This window comes from Chlorocebus sabaeus, chromosome 10 (genome assembly GCF_047675955.1).
Source record: "Chlorocebus sabaeus isolate Y175 chromosome 10, mChlSab1.0.hap1, whole genome shotgun sequence".
Classification (NCBI taxonomy): Eukaryota; Metazoa; Chordata; class Mammalia; order Primates; family Cercopithecidae; genus Chlorocebus; species Chlorocebus sabaeus.
In genome coordinates this window covers 15,798,493-15,813,250 of record NC_132913.1, presented here as the reverse complement: position 1 = coordinate 15,813,250, position 14,758 = coordinate 15,798,493, and the positions used below count along the sequence as shown (strand labels likewise).

The 14,758-nt window shown below is 33.2% G+C and overlaps 1 protein-coding gene across 2 annotated transcripts in view; it reads left to right on the top strand.

Moving 5' to 3' along the window:
• Positions 1–14,758, top strand: part of DPP10 (dipeptidyl peptidase like 10) — a 687,795-nt gene that overhangs the window by 624,176 nt on the left and 48,861 nt on the right. For both annotated transcript variants that reach the window (XM_007964753.3, XM_007964755.3), the window contains exons 14-17: positions 1,676–1,767; positions 2,251–2,298; positions 5,348–5,469; positions 6,845–6,892. In XM_007964753.3, coding sequence (XP_007962944.3) covers positions 1,676–1,767; positions 2,251–2,298; positions 5,348–5,469; positions 6,845–6,892 — 310 coding nt within the window. The remainder of the gene's footprint in view (positions 1–1,675; positions 1,768–2,250; positions 2,299–5,347; positions 5,470–6,844; positions 6,893–14,758) is intronic.

Genomic DNA, 14,758 nt, shown 5'->3' with positions numbered 1-14,758 from the left:
TTTTTAAAAGTGAATCTAACCAGGTATTCTAAGAATACACACTTCCAATTTTATGTTATTTTGAAAATGAAAAAAGATGGCATATCTTTAGTACAATTTACGACATGGGTATCATCTTGTAACCAAAACCAAATTAAGACAATATGGGAAAGGACAGTATAAGAGAGTTTAAAAACACTGAACCAATTATTGACAAGTTGACTTATTTAATGCATTTTAAAAAATTAACTCATTTTTCACACAGGAATACAAAATTTACTTAAAATTTCAAAAATATATAAGATAACTGCATTTCAATCTTCATGAGAAAATTATAATCACCTTAATAGATGCGGACATAGGATCCAACAAAATCAACAAATTCAGTATTCAAAAATTCAAAATTCAACAAAATCAGTATTCAAAAACCTTAGAAATTTGGGAATAAAGGGAACTTCTTTTAGATGAGAAAGGCACTTGTCAAAAGGTTCATTCATGTAGCATAATTGATAATGGAACAGTAGTAATAGTCCCTTTAAAATCAGCACTGAGATAAGGAATCAGAATGAAGGAACTTGAGTATACACAAAACCAGAGATAACAGTTTTGTGGTTTGTTTATACTTTAAGTTCTGGGATACACGTGCAGAAGGTGCAGGTTTATTGCATAGGTATACACAGGCCATGGTGGTTTGCTGCACCCATCAACCCATCATCTACATTAGGTATTTCTCCTAATGCTATCACTCCCCTTGCCCACCATCCCCTGACAGGCCCCGGTGTGTGATAGTCCCCTCCCTGTGTCCATGTGTTCTCATTGTTCAGCTCCCACTCATAAGTGAGAATATACAGTGTTTGGTTTTCTGTTCTTGTGTTAGTTCGCTGACAAAGATGGTTTCCAGCTTTATCCGTGTCACTGCAAAGGACATGAATTCATCCTTTTTTACACCTGTATAGTATTCCATGGTGTATATGTGCCACATTTTCTTTCTCCAGTCTATCATTGATGGGCGTTTGGGTTGGTTCCAAATCTTTCTAATCCATTCTGATCAGTGTTCTCTAACTATGTAAAATGATTAAGGAATAGAATGATAGTATTTCTAAGAATACTTTTTGGGTCAAGCAATATATATTTTTTAGACAATACTACTACCTGTTTTCTACATATTAAAATGTTAATCCTATAAACACGTTGGAAGCATTGATTAAACTAATTACCTTCATCAACATGAATTCATCTTGGAAAAAAATTATTGCATTAAATGGCAAATCTTATAACAATGCCCATACTGCAAAGGTTAAAATGAATACAAACCTGAGTCTTTATTGGAGTAAATTTTGTTGTAAAGTAGTTTTTTTTAAAAAAAGCTAACTGTAGAGCTGCCAGTCATCTAGATAAGAGTGATTAAAGTCCTACCTTGGTATCAAATGCTGCCATCAACATGGTATACTTGATTCATCCTTACCCGGAGGAGTTTTCTGAATGACTTTTCTGTAGTTCAAATAAAAGCTGTAAGCTACCTACCTTGGTCTGTGTTTACAGGAACGCACGTTCATTCTTGAGCTACGGAACAGAAAACTGAATGTTAACTGAGAATTAAAGAATTCAAAGTGTCACGAGCAGTTGGTACATTCGTGTTTAGCAGAGAGATGCTGTTTAAATAAAAGGAAAATCAATATTTTCTATTTCTTTGCAGAGTAAAAGTGAGCAAATTACCGTGCGGCATCTGACATCAGGAAACTGGGAAGTGATCAAGATCTTGGCATACGATGAAACTACTCAAAAAATGTGAGTGTTTTCAGTTCCCTAGTCAGGCTGCAAGTCAGGGTTGTCAAATGCCATCTTTTCTACTAGAATTATGTTTTGCTTACCATAGTCCTAGTCAAAACAAGCCAGCCATGGAAAGAATAACCTTTCTTTAAAGACCTCTTCCACACTTCACACAGAGACATCTTACACGGAGGCATGTACGCGTGTGTGCGTGCACGCACACACACACAGTGATTGGGAAAGATTATGAAAAAGGATGATTTTCTCAGGGGAAAAAATATGTTTCCCAGATTGATCAAAGCCCTGTGTTTGAATAGCAAAACAACTCCTTTCTGTATTTGGACAGTTTTAAAAATTCAAGTGAAGATTTAATGTGAAAATTCTGGTGAAGATTCCATGTGAATTCAATGTGACAATGTGAATGTGACAATGTGACAAAATTCACAGATCACAAAAAATAGATCTGTGTCTAACGCTCGTGTTGTTTTCTTTCCTGGACAGTTACTTTCTGAGCACTGAATCTTCTCCCAGAGGAAGGCAGCTGTACAGGTAAGCAGTGTGCAAGGATCTCCTTACACAGACTGGCTTCTCAATGGCTATCTATGTAGCATAACGAAGGGAAGGAAAAATTCAAAATGTGTTTTGCAACGTGGCTAGGGAGAGTCAACTTTGCATGGCAAAGCTTCACACTCTTGCACCAGTCTGTCCCTTGGCAGGACTGGAGACAATGCAGCCTGCTTTCTCCTTTCCTCCTCTGCTCTCTCCTTACTGTTTTCTTCACCTGCTTTTGCAGTTTCTTAGTATCTTTTTTTGTGACTTGTTTCTCTCAACTCTCCACATCGGAGACATTTACATATTTTCCCTTGTGCCTTCATCTCCTGCTAAGTCTCATTTTAAATTTTCAGTACATTAATGTGGCACAGGTGAAATTTATTCTTGTACAGTATAATGTTGTTGTGAACAGTTAGTCTACTGTATCAAGCAGGAAGCTTTCCCCCTTCGTCTTGTCGTTCATAAAACCCAGTGAGATTGTTTCAGGAGGAGGCATCCTTATTTAAATAAGGAACGCTCATTGCTTGCTAAAATAAAGCAATACATGGGAAAATAATTATGTCTGTTCAATGTTCCCAAATGCAAAACTATACTCAGAAAGAGGCTTAAGCTCACACCTATTTAGTATGAAAATGTCTCCTCACTCAGAAAGCTTTTACCAGGATCTCACAAGAATGACTTTTATTTTTGACTGGCAAGCAGCCTATTAATTCTAGACTTTATATACATGTTCTAATTTCCATTTCACAGATCCATTTTTAAAGTGTCAAAACTGCCATGACATATTCTCAGGGGAAATTCATCATGTTTGAAGAAGTGTCACCACTAATTCTTACCAAGTCGCATAGACTTTCCTTTGAGAGTAAAAATGCATGTTTAAAGTCCCCCGACTTCCTCTACATCACCCCCCACACTCTTATTTGTATACAATTAGCTTTCATCAGAAGCAACCTCGTCCTTTTAATCGTCTTTCTTAATATATCATGTTTATATTCTTAGTTTATTCTCTTGGACCTCCTGGAACCCATGTTCTTAATTCTGACTTCCAGGAAGCAAAGCTATTTATATAGAGATAGTGATTTGAATTTTGGATTAGGGATCTTGATCAAAGTACTAGTCACTTCTTCTTTTGGTGACCTGAAGCTTATCTTTCTTGAAACATACATTATGATTTATATCGGTAGCCATAAATTATAACTTAGAGAGGTGGAAATACTTTATATCTTATAAAATTCCTATTTTTTAAAACTCAAAAAAAAAAAAATGACAGCATCAGAAGATTAGACTTGGTTAAGTTTAGCAAATGGAACTGCCTCAATCTTTCTTCCCATTATTAGTCTAAAATGTGATTTGAATCATAATGGCTTCTTAGATTTGTGTGCTTGTCTTATCTCTCTAGTGACTGAGGCAGAACAGTCAATATATCTCTGACGTGTACTAGTGTAGTCGACTGCGTTATAAAGAAAATGTAGTACCAATAAATTTTCCCTTAAATAGCTCATCAAATGCCAGTTGGCTTGACTGTAAGATAATGTTAGTGTTTGACCCAGAAATTGCAATCAATGTCTTGCCCAGGCCATAAAAATGATCATTGGTTGACTTAATATATGGCACTAGGCACCCCTGCAGGAGTAGGACTGCTACCGTAGTCATTGTTACTTTCTTTGTCTCAAAATTTGCATCTCTTTATTTCAGCAATCTCATAATCTAAATAATGAGAAAATACCACATAAATCTCCAGGGAACTTGGATCTAAAAGCTTTATGGAAGAGTAGAGAGAAAAAGGTTTTAAATCTTAGTGTGTCACTGAATAGCTGTGTACAACTGGGGTAATTTCTAAGCTTTTCTGTGGTGAAAATTGTACAATATTGTGAATGTAATTAATGAAACTGAACTGTGCACTTGGAAATGCTTAAAATGGCAAATTTTATGTTATACAGGTTTAACCCAAATTTTATAAAAGAAAAAAATTGACTACAAATATTTTATAAGTTATCATGAGTGAAACTAATATGATTTGTGCTTAGTATATGTTAATTGTTTTGACTATTATAAGAAAATTTTGGATTATAATCATCTCACAGTGTTTCAAATATGGAATTGTGATTTTGTGAACTGTTTCTTGTATCTGCCTTAACACCCCGTTCCAATCCCCATACCTACAGCGTATTGCACATCAAAACCAACGTGAATATTATTCATTTGTAAATATGTAGCCAAAAATCATGTTTTCATTCCAAAATGAAATCAAGGCCTTTTGTCTGATCAAGTTTTTTAAAGATATTCTCAACAGTGTTTTCATCCAATGACCTACCAAATTTTGCGTTCAGACTTATTTATTAAATAAACAATTCGATAAATGAAATTTAATCTTGTATTAATTTTTCAACTCCTATAACCTTAAGCACCATTATTGTAAAATAAAGATAGTGATGACTCTTCTTTTTACCACCTCATTATCTCAAAGTGTGTATTGTTGTTAGTGTTATATATGTTATAATACAAATACAACTTTTTTTAAAATCAGTAATTTTTCTGCAAGTAAATGATGGGGAGAATTTGGCACTGATACCAAATTCTAATGTTTAGAATGTATAATTTAGAAAATCATGAGCTTGATGTTTTGTTTGACTTGTGGAAATGTTTATTCCTTCTTTCAATGAGTGTGTATTAAATATTGAATAATATCTGTGGGAAATTCCCTTTAAGATTTTACGCAGAAATATCTATTTAAAATGCAAAAAACAGTAAGTTAGAGTTCCATTGAAATCAATTCTTTGTTTATAGCCATACATACAAGCATACATATTACATACGTAAAAATAGACATACTTTTAATTTTAATAGATTAAGAAAAATGTGTATGTTTTAACATTACTAATAGAAGTTGACATTTTATGTATATGGTGATTCATAATTTACAATGAACCTCTATGCAAATACCAATGTAACTCCCCTGTTTATATTATATTTAAAAATGAACACCACACATTCAAGTGCCTAGAATAGTAGCATTTCTATAATAACTTCCTTTTTCTTTCTCCAGTGCTTCTACTGAAGGATTATTGAATCGCCAATGCATTTCATGTAATTTCATGAAAGAACAATGTACATATTTTGATGCCAGTTTTAGTCCCATGAATCAACATTTCTTATTATTCTGTGAAGGTAAGATAATACATGAATTCTGATATAATATATTTTATTCATTGTATTTGATCAATATCTGTTGGTATCGGCAATTATTACTCTAGATGATTTCATAATCTTAATTTGTAAAATTTTGTAAATAGGATATTCATTATATATACATTTACTGAGATACAATTTTTTACATATTTCATATAGAAATAAAAACTGAGACTAAGTCAATAAACATGCACACATAATTAATAAGTGCTATTTGAATATGAGCAGCTCTCAAAGGTGAATAAATATATTTATATCAGCAAAGCCATGCCACAATCATAAACTAATTTACCTAGTCTTTAGGAAAAATAATAGTCTAGTCTTCTTGTTAAAACAATGCCTTGGTTGTTAAGAGATTTAGGATCTATGGAAATTTAGGACCTATTGAAATTGAATTCCCCTGCTTCAGCGTTCTTCAATTCTGAGCAATTATATTCACCATTATCACCCTTTCTATCCTGTAACAATATGCATAGTCTTACATGTTTATACAGTATTTCTACAATATATTCATAGAAATCATTTTCCTTTTAATATGATACTGTATTTTCCAGAGATTAAATGGAACTCATGTGTCCTCTTATCATATGAGGAGTTGAGTGCTACTACTGCAGCTGATACATTAAGCTGTCCTTTTTTAAGACACAATGAAAGATATACCAAGACTTACTTTTTAACATTGTTTTTCTCTTGATATAGAAAATGAAGTAATCAAAAAAGAAGTTCTTGTTTAATGACATCAGGAAAAAAAAAAAAAAACACATTAGTTTTAGATGGGATTCCTTAGAGAAGTGAAGTTTCAAGATAACTTTTTACAGTAACAAATTAGCTAGTGTATTTTAAGTATTTGGATACTTATGGAGATTAACATATTTTTAAATTAATGTAAAATTACTACCCAATTTTTAAACTTTTCTTGTGGATGAACTATTTCAAATATGCATACATTCTTTCTTTTTTGGCTGAGTGGCAAATAGAATTTGATCTTGGATCAGTGGATGAGGGGTGAAAGGGTCGTGGATTAGCTTTCTGAACATCAGTGGCTAGTCTATAAAAGACTAGAGATAAAGAGAAAGCATGTAGAATTGGCTAAAAACATAGAAATATAGATCATTTGGGGGAAGAGAGAATCTTAACACAATCTCTGCAAATACTTTCCTTCTTATATATTCTTACCTTTCTGAATATAATGCTTGTAAATAGGAACGAAAACTAGTTATCTGGTTTCTGTTTTGCTATGTTTTAACCACGAAGTGCTTCCATTTGGGGGAAAAAAAAACTATTATGTAAACTTTCTAATGATTATTACTTAGACGTCTTTAAAAATATTTATATACATATTTTTAAATTCCAGGTCCAAGGGTCCCAGTGGTCAGCCTACATAGTACGGGCAACCCAGCAAGTGAGTACACAAGAAGACAATTAAGAATAGTTACGGTTGGCATTAGTCTTAGACATTGTATTATCTATTCTGAGTCATATACTCTATAAATCCTTCCTCAAAAAATCCCCAGCATGAGGAAAGCTGTGTGTATACCATCAACTTGACCTTATGTATGTAAGAAAGGCAGTAAAGCAAGCAATGTGAGCCATGTTACAGGCGGGAGGTGAATCTTATGTGCCCAAAATAGGATATCTACTACCTAAATCAAATAGAGTTATTGATGAAACAGGTACATTTTAGCTTACTGGCCTCTTAATGTTCTGGTTCATTCTTGCCTGGGCCTCACCTAAGTTGTTCCTCCAGAATAATCTTTTGAAGACATTTTGGAAAATTATGAAAAATATTTTATATATTTTCTATCCTGTTTGTTCCAGATATCCAGGTTCTTCTAGTTTTATATATGCACTTTTTCAATTATGCATTTATTCATTTGTATATTTGTTAAGTGATCACCTACTTTTGTCAAGCAATGTGACAGAGTCTGAGGGTCCATTGAAAGGGTCTTGTGTTCAAGAACTTACAGTAAAGTAGATAAATAAATGCATGGTTGGGCTTATCTTAAAAATGAATAACCAGACTTCATCCTTTCTTCCTTTCTCTTTCCTTTCTTCCATATTTGTATCCTTCTTTCATTTTTTAAGTTTTATTTAATCAATGCTTCTATTCTGTGATTATTTCACATAAGCTACTATAATCTAATAATGGCTCATATTTATTGACTCATTTAAACTTCAGAACACCTCTGAGATAGTTAATTTGATTACCCCTTTTTACAGGTTAGAAAAATTAGTCTCAAAGACGTTAAGGATTAATAACTTGGCCAGAGTCATACTAATAAATGGCAGAACCACGAATCAAATGAGACAGTCTGACTCGAGAATAGGGTTTGTAATTCAGTACAATATAATAGCTACTTTTTCTATTGTGCTTTTTCCTCTTGCATTGCATACTCTTATTTAAGTAGGAGTCAGTTAGGTAGGTGCCTTGACTTAGAAGATATACAAGTAAAAAAGTATAAGGTTGAATGACAAATATCATTTTGAGAAAACAGATCAAGACCAATTTTATTCTTCAAATAATGTCACATGGACACTTAGGGCAAGCACTAGGCAACAAGAAATTTCTAAATTTGTGTTGGGTTTTTGTGTGGCTGGAAGATGGTTTAGCACACATTTTAGTTTCTATTTATTTCATTATTTCCATCTTCAGTGTAAATCTTAAAGAGGTTATGTTAAGCAAATCAAATCTATTCAATATTAACTCTAACAGCAACAATAATGATCATAGACAGTATGGTTGATAAAATGAAAAGAAGGTTGAATCTCATAGATAGAACAATCAATGTATAAAATAAGTCTATCACATGCTTTTTGTGGGATCCAAGACGGTGTATTAACATCTCATAAAATCAGTGTCCTCCAAGGCAAATAAACAAATGTGTTTGCAGTGGAAATGAGTAATATTCATGATATATAGGACACACTTAATCAATAACTATTTGTGTTACACTGTATATTCTGCCTTTAACAAAGGATGATTAAAAATTTTTCCAATCTGATTTTAATTTGATTTTATCCTATTGTTACAAGGCAATGTCTTTTCTAATAACTTCTGCTTCAAATTACAAAACATTTCTGTCTTAGGGAAACCACGTTATTTTCCTGTTCAGAAGCCAATCATGATTGTCTCAAGGTCAACAAAAACAAAAAAAAAGGCTATGAATAGTGGTCAAGTGCTTAATTTTCTTTTCAAAGGATAATTACTTAGGGAGATAAAATTTATAGTCAGTGGCAAGTAAATCTTTGGGTTAATGAAAGCAAATATACCAAAAATAAGTTGTAACTCATTTTTGGGCTACATGAAGTAGAATAGTGCATAGGGAGAAATTTTTAAAAAAGAAAAAGAAACATATTTAACAGCATGGAAAATCTTTAAACCCACTGGTTATCAAAGAAATGCAGAAGAAACTATTGCCATGTAATTTTTCCTAACAAATTAATAACATTAAACATTTGTATTACTAATAAAGATAGAATGTGGTAGAAGTGTTAATTATAACATATTAAAAATAATAGTCAAGACTTAATTCTTTTTTTTTCTTTTTTTTTTTTTTTTTTTTTGAGACAGAGTTTTGCTCTTGTTGCCCAGGCTGGAGTACAATGGTGCGATCTCAGCTCACTGCAACTTCCACCTTCCGGGTTCAAGCAATTTTCCTGCCTCAGCCCCCTGAGTAGCTGGGGTTGCAGGCATGTACCACCACACCCAGCTAATTTTTGTTTTTAGTAGAGACTGGATTTCTCTATGTTGGTCAGGCTGATCTCGAACTCGCAGCCTCAGGTGATCTGCCAGCCTCAGTCTCCCAAAGTGCTGAGAGTATAGCCATGAGCCACCATGCCTAGCAAAAACTTAATTCTTTTATATCTTTTTTCATTTTTGTAGTTTATACTGAGAAAATAATTCTAAATGGAGAATATTATGACAAAGCTATTGAAAATAGAAAAAGACATTATAAATAACAAATAATGGGAGTTTGTAAATAAATTTTAATGGAATATGACGCAGTGCCCTGAGCATCTTCCTTTTGTTTTTCCAGAACCACTTTTAATTCTCAATTCTCTTCAATGTTCTCTGGCCTGGAAGTACTTTCTACAGATGACTTAGGTTCTGTTGCCCCATGACTTCCAACTGGATTCCACCAAAGGAAATCCTGTAGGCAACTGGAAAGAGGGAGAAAACTGCTCTGGGTTGTTTATTCCACCAGCCCTGTTCCTGTGGAGTCACCACAGGTTGGCTGCGACCTTTGGCTGAAGGGAATCTTCACCCTTGACCTTCAGGCCCAGCCACTGTGTTCTTGAAGTTTTCTTTTTTCACTGTGTTTCTGCTGGGATTTGGTATCGGAATCACACCAAATGATTGAGTTGGAATTAAAAATCACACCAAAAGAATGAGTTGGGGAGGAATCCCTTCTCCCTGATTTTTTAGATTAGCTTCAGTAGGATTAGTTGCAGCTCTTCTTTATACATTTTATAGAATTTAAATATGAATCCATCTAGTTCCAGCTTTTTTCTAGTTGCTAGGCTTTTTATTACTGATTTAATTTCATAACTCATTATTGGTCTGTTCAGGGTTCCAATTTCTCCCTGGTCCATTCTTGAGAGGGTGTGTAGGTCCAGGAATTTATCAACTTCTTGTAGGTTTTTTAGTCTGTGGGCGTAGAGGCACTCATAATAGTCTCTGAAGGTTTTTTGTATTTCCATGGGGTCAGTGTTAATGTCCCATTTGTCATTTCTGACTGTGTTTATTTGAATTTTCTCTCTTTTTTATTAGGCAGTCTAGCAGTCTATTAATTGTATTTATACTTTTGAAGAATCAACTTTTGATTTTGTTGATCTTTTGTATGCTTTTTCACATATTCATTTCATTCATTTCAGCTCTGATTTTTTTTTCCTCCTGTAGCTTTGGATTTGGAATTGGTTTGCTCTTGTTTTTCTAGTTTCTCTGTGTGAATATTCACCATTTTTTAAGCATTTAAAATTCAATGCTTAGGATAGCTTCTTTGAGAATATACTAATGTTTACATAATCAGAGTTTCTTTACATTTTAAACATGTAAAAAACCTCTTAGAACATCTAGTCTTCCAGATATATATTATAGGGGAAGATATTTACTTACAAAAGAGGTAGTTTGATGTTCCTGAGATTACACACACACAGCATTGTCCAATGGGAGAAACATAAAATTACATGGCTATAACAGTCTGTGATTATTTCTGTAGTAAAAGTGTACACAGTTCAAGGCAAGAGAAAGTCAATGCGAAGACATTTTCAGAAAAACAAATGTGTATATACAAACATAAGGACGCATAAAAATGTTCACATTTGCAAGATAAACGTTGTTCATCACAGCTGGAACAAAACATTTACTAAAAAAGCAAAAATATATGAGGCCAGAGGGACAGACTGGAATTGGATTGTAACTCTTATTTTTTTCTAAGTAGTTTGGATTCAATCATATTGGTTCAATGATAAACCTTTGACATTTTAATTTTTTTTTTTTTTAAATTCTGGCCATGGAGAAACTAGAAATAGACTTGATCCCCTTGTTTCCCTTAAGAAAAAAAAAAAAAAGAAATAATATAGAAAACTGGACAAAATATACAAATCAACTGTTATCAGACATTTGACAATAGCCAATATGGGTCTCAGATCCCTGAAAGAAGGAAACAAGTAAAATTAGTGTTGTAAGTTCTCTAGCTTTCTTGTTAACAACAATTTCTGAACTCCAATGCAATAAGGAATAAACTAATCATAATACAATGATATTCCTGAGTTGAGGAGACAGAAAATGATATTCAGATAGATTGAGGCTTATGGAATGTTGAGGAATGGTATGGAAATTTATGGAATTGAGGCTTATGGAATGATGGAACTGGAAATGAAGAAGCCACATGGAGAAAGACATCTGCATAGGGCTGGAAGAGGGATCACCCTGAATCGGAAGCGGGATCACCGTGAATCAGCTGCTGAAAATACCTAGCTGAGTATGCATAGGAAGATGCTTCATGACTGTGGGCAATGCCAGAGCTTACAGAGTGGTGGGATATGCTCACCTTTTAATCAGCAGAGTAGTGGAACATTTACAAGAGATCCCAGAAGTGTCCTGCCTTTTGTAGTGCTAAACTAGCCATAGAGCAAAGGCCATTCAAATACACACTAAAAAGATTTCTTTAAAAGTCTTCAAATGGTCAACCTGCCTACAACATATGCCAGAACAAAGTCCAACAATTGTTAAAAGATTACAACAAAACCCAGGCTTTCAAAATGTAAATGCCACAATGGTCATTATCTAATAAAAAATTACTAGCTTTGTGAAGAAAGTGGAAAATATGACTCATAAATAGGAGAAAGATTAGTGAATAGAAACAGACTCAGAAATGACAGAGATGATGGAAATCACTGACAAATACAGTAAATTAGCTGTTACAAATAAATAAAGCTATCAAGAAAAGAATTAATGTAGAGAGAAAACAAAGAGAATATATTTTTATAAAAGAACTTTGTGAATTTAAAATAAAATATTTGAAATATAAACTTCACTGGAAAATACTAAAAACAGATTAGAGGCCACAGAGGAAAAGATCAGTGTACTTGAAACAATATCAGTAGAAAATTTCTTAACACAAAAAGGAAAAGAAAGACAAAGGAAGAACATAAATTAACCGTAGGCCAATATCTACATCTCTCATATTTGTAATTAGAGTCAGAATGGGGCAAGGAGACTTGCAAAAAATATTTGATGCAATAATGGCCAATAATTTTCTAAATCTGATGAAAGAGTTCAAAAAAGTTCACCATAAAGAAAACAAGATAAATGTCAATAAAACCACACTAGTGCACATCATGAGCAAATTATACACAACCAATGATAAAGAAAAACATTTTTAATCATCAGAAATTAAAAGACACATTACATCCACATATTACACACATAGTAAAAACGAATGACTACAGACATCTCATCAGAAAAAAGCAAATCAAAAGACAATAGACCAAAATACTGTAAATGCTTATGGAAAACAAAACTGAACTGAACAAAAATCCTTAATAGAAAAACAAACCTAGAAGATATTTCTCACTTAAAAATGAAGACAAAAAGAAAGTTTCAAGAATAAAAGAAGTGACAATGTTCTGTCATCAAACTTGCACTTCTAAATAATACATTGATCAATAAAAAAATAAATAATTAGAAACTATTTTGAGCCAAAGAAAAATAAAAAGACATCAGATCCCAATTTAGGGGTAACTACAGCTGTGATTAGAAAGAAATGTATGACTCTAACTTATTGTATAAAGATAAAAACACCTCAGATCCCAATTTAGGGGTTACTACAGTTGTGATTAGAAAGAAATTTATGATTCTAACTTATTGCATAAAAAGGAAGGGTTTAAAATCAATAATCTCTTTCACCTTTAGAAACTTGAAAAACATGAGCAAATTAAACAAAGTTGAAAGAAGGAGATAAAAATGGGTAAGAAGGAAATAAATGATATTGAAAATAGACTAGCAATAGAGAAAATGTATAAAACCAAAAGGTGCTTCCCTGACAAGATCAATAAAATTGGCAAAATTCTAGCCAGAGACATGAAGAAAAAGAGAAAAATGTAATGCCATTAATAAAAGAGATGATGTCTATAGAAATGCTATAGATATTAGAATGACAATAATGGAACATTATAAGTAATTTTATGCCAGTAAGTTTGACATCTTAGAATAAATGGAAAAATTCCTTAAAAGACACAAATTGCTAAACATTCACACGAGAAGAAATACAATATATAAATATGCAATTAACATTCTCCTCACAAAGAAAACTCCAGTTTCAGCTAGCTTTACTGGTGCATTCTATGCAACATTGAATAAATTAACACCAAGCTTACACAAACTCTTTTTAAAAATATAAGGCAAGTATTGACCGGATTCCAAATCCAGACATATATATTAGGAGGACAAAAAAAAAAAAATCAGGCCGGGCGCCGTGGCTCAAGCCTGTAATCCCAGCACTTTGGGAGGCCGAGACGGGCGGATCACGAGGTCAGGAGATCGAGACCATCCTGGCTAACAGGGTGAAACCCCGTCTCTACTAAAAAAAAAAAAAAATACAAAAAACTAGCCGGGCGAGGTGGCGGGCGCCTGTAGTCCCAGCTACTCGGGAGAGGCAGGAGAATGGCGTGAACCCGGGAGGCGGAGCTTGCAGTGAGCTGAGATCGGGCCACTGCACTGCAGCCCAGGCGACAGAGCAAGACTCCGTCTCAAAAAAAAAAAGAAATCAAATTTTCTCGTGAATTTAGAGGCAAAACACCTTAACTAAATAATAGCAAGTCAAACCTAGCAATTGTAGAAAGTATGATAATTTATTATGGCCATATTGGATTTACCCAAAGATTCTAGGTTTGCTGTAACCTTCAACGAACAATATAATTCACCATATTACACTGACACGTCAAAGGATTTAGAAAAAAACTGAAAATTTTGACAAACAATAATAATAATCAATTAATAGTAATTCCTAATCAAGATAAGATAGAAAGAAATTCCTGAACTTCATGAATGGTATCCGTAAAAATACTACAGCTGACATCATGCCTAATGGTGAAAGAATGATGCTTCTCCCTGAGACCTGGGAAAGTCAAGAATGTTTGTTCTCACTCCTTCTGTGCAACATGGTAGTAGAGGACTTAGCCAGTAGAATGGGTAAGACAAAGAATTATATGCGGTAAAACTGTATTTATTTGCAGAAGACATACTTTGTACAAAACAAAAAATAAGGAAACAAAAAAATTGTGGAATATACACACCTGTAAACTATTGAAAACAAGTGAATTTATCATGGTAACAGCTGTAGGCCAATATGCAAAATTCAACTGTTTCATCAACGAAAATGCAAGATTTGAGTATTTTTAAAATGCTGTTTAAAGTAACGTCAAAAAATCCATAGAGTATCTACAAATAAATCTAATAAAAATAAATACCTCCTCTATAAATCTATATAATACTGCTGGGAGAAATTAAAGACTCAAATTCCCACAGACACAGACATATATGTGTATATATACACACACACTCACACATATACACACAGTATGTACACATCGATATATATGTATATAATATGTTAACATATGCAAACATATATGTGAGTATATATATATTTATCGATTAGAAAGCTCACTATTTTTATGATATAAAGTCTCTCCAAATAGAGCTACAAATTTAATACAATGCATGTACATCAAAATTCCAGCAAGTATTGATGTCCACTTCATG